Source organism: Oncorhynchus keta, chromosome 10 (assembly GCF_023373465.1).
Source record: "Oncorhynchus keta strain PuntledgeMale-10-30-2019 chromosome 10, Oket_V2, whole genome shotgun sequence".
Taxonomy (NCBI): domain Eukaryota; kingdom Metazoa; phylum Chordata; class Actinopteri; order Salmoniformes; family Salmonidae; genus Oncorhynchus; species Oncorhynchus keta.
Genome location: NC_068430.1, coordinates 1,365,245 through 1,375,244, shown reverse-complemented (window position 1 = coordinate 1,375,244; position 10,000 = coordinate 1,365,245). Strand labels below are relative to the sequence as shown.

The following is a 10,000-nucleotide window of genomic DNA, read 5'->3' as shown; positions in this document are numbered from 1 at the left end:
TCCAACGTAGCACGCTACGGCCGTCATGCGGTTGGTGGTCAGAGTGCCAGTCTTGTCGGAGCAGATGGCCGTGGCGTTCCCCATCGTCTCACACGCATCAAGGTGGCGAACCAGGTTATTATCTTTCATCATTTTCTGTTGAGGAAATATCCACTAAGCTTCACAACAACCTCAACAGAAAAGATACTAACTAGAACCCAGAAAGATACTAACTAGAACCCAGAAAGATACTAACTAGAACCCAGAAAGATACTAACTAGAACCCAGAAAGATACTAACTAGAACCCAGAAAGATACTAACTAGAACCCAGAAAGATACTAACGAGAACCCAGAAAGATACTAACGAGAACCCAGAAAGATACTAACGAGAACCCAGAAAGATACTAACGAGAACCCAGAAAGATACTAACTAGAACCCAGAAAGATACTAACTAGAACCCAGAAAGATACTAACTAGAACCCAGAAAGATACTAACTAGAACCCAGAAAGATACTAACTAGAACCCAGAAAGATACTAACGAGAACCCAGAAAGATACTAACGAGAACCCAGAAAGATACTAACGAGAACCCAGAAAGATACTAACTAGAACCCAGAAAGATACTAACTAGAACCCAGAAAGATACTAACTAGAACCCAGAAAGATACTAACTAGAACCCAGAAAGATACTAACTAGAACCCAGAAAGATACTAACGAGAACCCAGAAAGATACTAACGAGAACCCAGAAAGATACTAACTAGAACCCAGAAAGATACTAACGAGAACCCAGAAAGATACTAACGAGAACCCAGAAAGATACTAACTAGAACCCAGAAAGATACTAACTAGAACCCAGAAAGATACTAACTAGAACCCAGAAAGATACTAACTAGAACCCAGAAAGATACTAACTAGAACCCAGAAAGATACTAACTAGAACCCAGAAAGATACTAACGAGAACCCAGAAAGATACTAACGAGAACCCAGAAAGATACTAACTAGAACCCAGAAAGATACTAACTAGAACCCAGAAAGATACTAACTAGAACCCAGAAAGATACTAACTAGAACCCAGAAAGATACTAACTAGAACCCAGAAAGATACTAACGAGAACCCAGAAAGATACTAACGAGAACCCAGAAAGATACTAACGAGAACCCAGAAAGATACTAACTAGAACCCAGAAAGATACTAACTAGAACCCAGAAAGATACTAACTAGAACCCAGAAAGATACTAACTAGAACCCAGAAAGATACTAACTAGAACCCAGAAAGATACTAACGAGAACCCAGAAAGATACTAACGAGAACCCAGAAAGATACTAACTAGAACCCAGAAAGATACTAACTAGAACCCAGAAAGATACTAACTAGAACCCAGAAAGATACTAACTAGAACCCAGAAAGATACTAACTAGAACCCAGAAAGATACTAACTAGAACCCAGAAAGATACTAACGAGAACCCAGAAAGATACTAACGAGAACCCAGAAAGATACTAACTAGAACCCAGAAAGATACTAACTAGAACCCAGAAAGATACTAACGAGAACCCAGAAAGATACTAACTAGAACCCAGAAAGATACTAACTAGAACCCAGAAAGATACTAACTAGAACCCAGAAAGATACTAACGAGAACCCAGAAAGATACTAACGAGAACCCAGAAAGATACTAACTAGAACCCAGAAAGATACTAACTAGAACCCAGAAAGATACTAACTAGAACCCAGAAAGATACTAACTAGAACCCAGAAAGATACTAACTAGAACCCAGAAAGATACTAACGAGAACCCAGAAAGATACTAACTAGAACCCAGAAAGATACTAACTAGAACCCAGAAAGATACTAACTAGAACCCAGAAAGATACTAACTAGAACCCAGAAAGATACTAACTAGAACCCAGAAAGATACTAACTAGAACCCAGAAAACATTATGAAATGATGTGTTGAACTATGTTGCACATTTGGATACAGATTCTTGGATTGCTAAATAAAATGCCCACAAGGTTTCCAGAACATGTGTTCGGTCTAATTAATATATAATTAATGATGAATATATTAATAAATACTGTCCAGTTTGTGGTGATGATTATAGAGTGTTTGTATACAACATTTGCCTGCTGTTTCAAGAACGTTCCTGGAACACATTTAATAATTGTGATTAAATAATTATTTTAAAGGTTCCCAGAATGTTTCGTTAGGATGTGGGAACATTGTGGGGACATTGTGGGGACATCACAAAAGTTATTCTCCCAAAATACAAAAAAAAAACGTTCCAGTTGTAGGTATGATTCTACAATGTTTCTTTTAGGGCGCAAAAAAACATTAATCTGATGTTACGAAGAACGTTCTCAGAACACATTTAGTCCGTTCTTTAAAGGTTCCCAGAATGTTGAATGAAGTTGTGGGAACGTTTGCGTGGGTATGATAAAAGATATGTTCTCAAAACACAAAAAAAAATGTTAATTTGTGCAGATTAAAACTATGTTTCTATTAGGTTGCAACAAGAATGTTCCCAGAACAAAGGTTTTCATGTTCTTCCAAAGTTCCTAAGACATTTTTGTTAGTTTGCGGGAACATTGTGGGGATAAGAGATATGTTCCTGAAACACTAAAACTGTCTAGTTTTGCTGACATTCACATCATGTTTGTATCAAGGTGCACAAAACATACATTTGATGTTGCAAGAGTTTTGGCAGAACAACGTTTCTGAGGTCTTTAAAGGTTCCCAGAACATTTAAATAGGTTGTGGGGAAAAGTGTGGGTACATTACCAGAGGTTTCCAAAACACAAAATATGCTCAGTTGTGAGGGAATTCCTACACTGTTTAAGTTAGGTAGCACAGCGCATTCCCTTAATGTTGTAAGAATGACTGTTTTAATGATGTTCATAGCATATTTGTTTTAGGTTTAATATAATATTCCTTTGAAGTTTACAACAATATACATTTTGTCTTTGAGGTTTCTCAGAACATTTCAAGAACATTTAAAATATATATATATATTTAAGTTATAACTAATATTATTTTAAAAAAAACAGATTGGAATTCATCCCCATGATGTTTCCCTCCAGATTTAACGGCAGATTCACATTTGAATATTGGTATTGTGACATCATGAAATAACAACAAACAAAAATAATATTCTATAACCATGTTTCATTAAAGACATTTCAAATTGAGGCTCAGATAAAAATGTCTAAAAAGAGAGGATGTCCAGATCAGAATCCAATCAGAATTTAGACTAACTGTTAAAAATAAATAAAACGTTGTGTAAAAATGTACAACTTTTTAAAAAACGCACCTAATATAAGTTTTAGAACTTTTTGTTTGCAGACTCATTCAACGGTTTGTCTTTATTGTAGAATAATAATAATAATAATAATAATAATAATAATAGTGAAGACATCAACACTATGAAATAACACATATGGAATCAAGTAGTAACCCCAAAAAAGTGTAAAACAAATCAAAATATATTATATATTCTTCACATAGCCACTCTTTGCCTTGATGACAGCTTTGCACACGCTTGGCATTCTCTCAACCAGCTTCATGACATAGTTACCTGGAATGCATTTCAATGAACATATCTGCGTTCTTAAAAGTTCAATTGTGGAATTTCTTTCCTTCTTAATGCGTTTCAGCCAATCAGTTGTGTTGTGACAAGGTAGGGGGGATATACAGAAGATCGCCCTATTTGGTAAAAGACCAAGTCCATATTATGGCAAGAACAGCTCAAATAAGCAAAGAGAAATGACAGTCCATCATTACTTTAAGACATGAAGGTCAGTCAATACGGAAAATGTCAAAAACTTTGAAAGTTTCTTCAAGTGCAGTCGCAAAAAACATCAAGCGCTATGATGAAACTGGCTCTCATGAGGACCGCCACAGGAAAGGAAGACCCAGAGTTACCTCTGCTGCAGAGGATAAGTTTATTAGAATTACCTGTCTCTCATGAGGACCGCCACAGGAAAGGAAGACCCAGAGTTACCTCTGCTGCAGAGGATAAGATTATTAGAGTTAACTGGCTCTCATGAGGACCGCCACAGGAAAGGAAGACCCAGAGTTACCTCTGCTGTAGAGGATAAGATTATTAGAATTACCTGTCTCTCATGAGGACCGCCACAGGAAAGGAAGACCCAGAGTTACCTCTGCTGCAGAGGATACGTTCATTAAAGTTGCCAGCTTCACAGATTGCAGCCCAAATAAATGCAAGAAAACCAAGAAACATGAGCAATGGACATTAGACCGGAGAAAATCTGTCCTTTGGTCTGATGAGTCCAAATGTGAGATTTTTGGTTCCAACCACCGTGTCTTTGTGAGACGCGGTGTTGATGAATGAATGATCTCCACGTGTGTTTTTCCCACCGTGAAGCATGGAGGAGGAGGTGTGATGGTGTGGGGGTGCTTTACTGGTGACACTGTCTGTGATTTATTTAGAATTCAAGGCACAATTAACCAGCATGGCTACCACAGCATTCTGCAGCGATAGGCCATCCCATCTGGTTTGGGCTTAGTGGGACAATCAGTTGTTGTTCAACAGGACAATGACCCAACACACCTTTAGGCTGTGTAAGGGATATTTGACCCAGAAGAATAGTGATGGAGTGCTGCATCAAATGACCTGGCCTCCACAATCACCTGACCTCAACCCAATTGAGATGTTTTGGGATGAGTTGGACCACAGAGTGAAGAAAAAGAAAAAGCAGCCAATCTCATTCAAGATTGTTGGAAAAACATTCCAGGTGAAGCTTGTTGAGAGAATGCCAAGATTGTGCAAAGCCCTCATCAATGCAAAGAGTGGCTATATAAAATATGTTTAGATTAGTTTTACACTTTTCTGGTTACTACATGATTCCATATGTGTTATTCATTGTTGTGAAGTCTTCACTATTATTCTACAATGTACATATATGAATGTCATCACATCTGAGAATATTTTGTGTTTTGGGAACCTATTCTAACTCATGTTCTGTTATAATCTCCACCCGGCACAGCCAGAAGAGGACTGGCCACCCCTCATAGCCTAGTTCCTCTCTAGGTTTATAATCTCCACCCGGCACAGCCAGAAGAGGACTGGCCACCCCTCATAGCCTGGTTCCTCTCCACCCGGCACAGCCAGAAGAGGACTGGCCACCCCTCATAGCCTGGTTCCTCTCCACCCAGCACAGCCAGAAGAGGACTGGCCACCCCTCATAGCCTGGTTCCTCTCCACCCGGCACAGCCAGAAGAGGACTGGCCACCCCACATAGCCTGGTTCCTCTCTAGGTTTATAATCTCCACCCGGCACAGCCAGAAGAGGACTGGCCACCCCACATAGCCTGGTTCCTCTCTAGGTTTATAATCTCCACCCGGCACAGCCAGAAGAGGACTGGCCACCCCACATAGCCTGGTTGCTCTCTAGGTTTATAATCTCCACCCGGCACAGCCAGAAGAGGACTGGCCACCACACATAGCCTGGTTTCTTCCTAGGTTCTGACCTTTCTAGGGAGTTTTTCCTAGCCACCGTGCTTCTACACCTGCATTGCTTGCTGTTTGGGGTTTTAGGCTGGGTTTCTGTACAGCACTTTGAGATATCAGCTGATGTACGAAGGGCTATATAAATAAATCTGATTTGATTTGATATCTTGTCATGTCCCCACAACGTTCCCACAACCTAATGAAACATTCCGGGAACCTTTAAAGAACAGATTCAAATCATGACAGGAACGTTCTTGGAACATCAGGCACATGTTTTTTTTATAAACATTAACGTTTGGGTATTGTTCTGTGATGGCTGGTACAGATGTTGTGCACAACATTATAGTGACTGTCAGGAGAACATTCCAAGGATATGTATTAATCTAAAACATTTTTTGATAAATTACAATGATTTTTATCAAAAACATTCCTTTGGGATGTTATCATCCTAACGTTACTAGAACGTTACTAGAACTTAATTGGAATCTAATGTTCTGGGAATGTTCCCGGTTTACTGGGATCACTTTCCTCACTCTCACGATTCCAATCCTTTGACACTTCTAATTGGTCAGAGATAAAATATAAAACAAAGGGTAGAAAATGTGTCACCTTGACAGAGTAGGCCAGGGAGATGGTGACGGCCAGGGGCAGCCCCTCGGGTACAGCCACCACCAGCACGGTGACACCGATGATGAAGAACTTGACAAAGTACTGGACGTAGATGGGGGTACACTCCGTCAGCCACGGCCTCTTCTGCAGGACAAAGTTGTCCACAGCAAAGTACAGCACCAGGATGATCACTGTGATGGCTGACATCACCAGACCTGGACGGACAAGGACAAGGAGAAAGTTCATCTACTCCATTCTACTCTACTCTTCTTAGTTATATTTTATTCTGTTCTACTCTACTATATTATATTCTACTGTACTGTACTCTGCTCTACTGTACTCTATTCTACTGTACTTTAAACTACAGTACTGTATTTTTACAGTACTCTACTCTACTTTATTATATTCTGTTCTACTCCATTCTACTGTACTCTAAACTACAGTACTGTATTTTTACAGTACTCTACTCTACTTAATTATATTCTGTTCTACTCCATTCTACTGTACTCTAAACTACAGTACTGTATTTTTACAGTACTCTACTCTACTTAATTATATTCTGTTCTACTCCATTCTACTGTACCCTTTTTAGTACTTAGTACTCTATTCTACAGAACTCTATTCTACTTTATTCTATTCTATTGTATTCTGATTCTGATTGTATTTTGATGAGATTCATTAGGATCCCCATAAGCCGAAGACAATGGCGGCAGCTAGTTTTACTGGGGTCTGACACATAACCAAAATACATTAGAGACTAAAGGTCCAGGCACTCATGGCTCTGTATAATACTGTTTCCTTGAATTTCTTCTGGAACAGGGGCTGTGAAAAGACCCTGGTGGGATAAGTGTGTGTGTCAGCGCTGTGTGTAAGTTGACTACTCTACTGTGCTCTACTCTACTCTACTGTGCTCTACTCTACTCTACTGTGCTCTACTGTGCTCTACTGTGCTCTACTGTAATCTACTGTGCTCTACTGTGCTCTACTCTACTCTACTGTGCTCTACTGTGCTCTACTCTACCCAACTGTGCTGTACTCCACTGTACTCTACTCCACTGTGCTCTACTCTACACTACTCTACTGTGCTCTACTCTACTGTGCTCTACTCCACTGTGCTCTACTCAACTGTGCTCTACTCCACTGTGCTCTACTCTACACTACTCTACTGTGCTCTACTCTACTGTGCTCTACTCTACTGTGCTCTACTCTACACTACTCTACTGTGCTCTACTCCACTGTGCTCTACTCCACTGTGCTCTACTCTACTGTGCTCTACTCCACTGTGCTCTATTCTACTCTACTCTACTCTACTCTACTCCACTCCACTCCACTCCACTCCACTCTACTCTCTACTCCACTCCACTCCACTCCACTCCACTCTACTCCACTCTACTCTACTCCATGGCTCCTCTCCACTCTTCTTCTCCACATGATATCTAATCTTTATTTGATGAGGGGCTCCACTCTAGCTCTAGTCTAGAGGCAGGTCCAGCCTAGTGGTTCTCCACTCTAGTCTTCTCCAGGTAGCTCTATTTACTCTACCTAGCCTCCACTCTACTCCAGGTTCCTCTAGCTGACAAGGTAAAAAACTCTGTCCACTCTGCCTCTACTCTACTAAGACTTTGTTCTACTCCACTCTGCTCTTCTCCACTCTACTCTTAAATAAAAAAATAAACATTTAATTCAGCTTTCTACTTCACAAATCAACAGCAGCAGTGCATTGAAGATCTACTCTGTGATTCCACTCAGACCAATGACTCTACATTTACTTTGATGTGATCTACTGCCACATCCAGATAAATAATTTATCCATATATTGAGTGGTCTGACTCACTGTTCTCCAGCTCTACTGATTATCCAGTATATCATATTATCCACTCTACATCCACTCTACTCTACTCCACTCTACTCCACTCTACTCCACTCTACTCCACTCTACTCTACTCTACTCCACTTTGATGTGCTCTTCACTCACTCTCCTCCATCTCTCCTCCCTCTACTCTTCAGAGGCTGCTATCTCCATCCACTCTTCTCCACTCTACTCTACTGAAACAACCAGAGGACACCAAAGACTGGGTACTCTTCTCCACTCTAACCTTTCGAGGCTCTAGCTCCATTTTTTTCTACTCTACTCCACTCTACTCTACTTTGATGTGCTCTACTCTACTCTACTCCACTCTAGTACAGTGCTGTGATGGCTAACATTACCAGACCTGGAGAATGACAAGGACAAGATGTCAGCGGCTGTCCTCACTGTACATTACTTCTCTTTTACTTTTATTTACTTGTAAACAGATTAAAGATGCATGGCTTTTTTTAAACATGATATCTAATGTTTATTTGATGAGGGGCGGCATGTAGCCTAGTGGTTAGAGGCAGGTAGCCTAGTGGTTAGAGGCAGGTAGCCTAGTGGTTAGAGGCAGGTAGCCTAGCCTTGGACTTGTAACCGAAAGGTTCCCGAGCTGACAAGGTAAAAAATCTGTCGCTCTGCCTCCTAGGCCATCATTGTAAATAAGAATTTGTTCTTAATTAACTGACTTGCCTTGTTAAATAAAGGTTAAATAAAAAAATGAACATTTAATTTCAGCTTTCAACTTCACAAATCAACAGCAGCAGTGCATTGAAGATGTATCTCTGTGATTCCACACAGACCAATGACTCCTACATTTAATTCTGACAGTGATATGATCTACTGCCACATTGAGATAAATAATTTATCACATATTGAGTGGTCTGATCAATGTTTCAAAGCCTATTGATTATGGAGTATATCATATTGATTGATCTTCCGTACCTGCTTTGCCGATCTGAACAGCCAGCTTGGTCAGTTTCCCCTGGAGGACAGACTTCTCCTTCTTGGAGACGTTTGCCTTCTTCTTCTCCTCCATCTCTCCTCCCTCGGCGCTCTTCAGAGGCTGCATCTCCATGGCGGCCGCTCCGTCCTGCTTCTTGACTGAAACAACCAGAGGACACACAAAGACAGTGGTTATTATGGGATCAGGGCCTAACCTTTTCGAGGCCGAAGCAAAAACATTTTTTTTATGTGGGTCCCCCCGCCCCCTTGACAGCAGAGAAAAATGTTGCAGTTTCAAGAGAGATAAGGGGCGGAGTAGAGATAAGGGGCGGAGTAGAGATAAGGGGTGGAGTAGAGATAAGGGGCGGAGTAGAGATAAGGGGCGGAGTAGAGATAAGGGGTGGAGTAGAGATAAGGGGCGGAGTAGAGATAAGGGGCGGAGATAAGGGGCGGAGTAGAGATAAGGGGCGGGGTAGAGATAAGGGGTGGAGTGGAGATAAGGGGCGGAGTAGAGATAAGGGGTGGAGTAGAGATAAGGGGCGGAGTAGAGATAAGGGGCGGAGTAGAGATAAGGGGTGGAGTAGAGATAAGGGGCGGAGTAGAGATAAGGGGCGGAGTAGAGATGAGGGGTGGAGTAGAGATAAGGGGCGGAGTAGAGATAAGGGGCGGAGTAGAGATAAGAGGTGGAGTAGAGATAAGGGGTGGAGTAGAGATAAGGGGCGGAGTAGAGATAAGGGGCGGAGTAGAGATAAGGGGCGGAGTAGAGATAAGGGGTGGAGTAGAGATAAACACATTTCATTTATTTCATTTTGCGATTAAAGACCGATCGTAATACAGTCCACACTCAGAGGTCATTACTAGTGTTGGAACATAATACAGTCCACACTGAGAGGTCATTACTAGTGTTGGAACATAATACAGTCCACACTGAGAGGTCATTACTAGTGTTGGATCGTAATACAGTCCACACTCAGAGGTCATTACTAGTGTTGGATCGTAATACAGTCCACACTGAGAGGTCATTACTAGTGTTGGATCGTAATACAGTCCACACTCAGAGGTCATTACTAGTGTTGGATCGTAATACAGTCCACACTCAGAGGTCATTACTAGTGTTGGATCGTAATACAGTCCACACTCAGAGG

General features: G+C 41.2%; 1 protein-coding gene across 1 annotated transcript in view; it reads right to left on the bottom strand.

Moving 5' to 3' along the window:
• Window positions 1-10,000, bottom strand: part of LOC118381902 (plasma membrane calcium-transporting ATPase 2-like) — a 238,561-nt gene that overhangs the window by 87,389 nt on the left and 141,172 nt on the right. The window contains 3 exon segments of the mRNA XM_052526180.1: window positions 1-135; window positions 6,062-6,276; window positions 8,856-9,014. The exon segment at window positions 1-135 is cut by the window's left edge and continues 108 nt beyond it. Coding sequence (XP_052382140.1) covers window positions 1-135; window positions 6,062-6,276; window positions 8,856-9,014 — 509 coding nt within the window.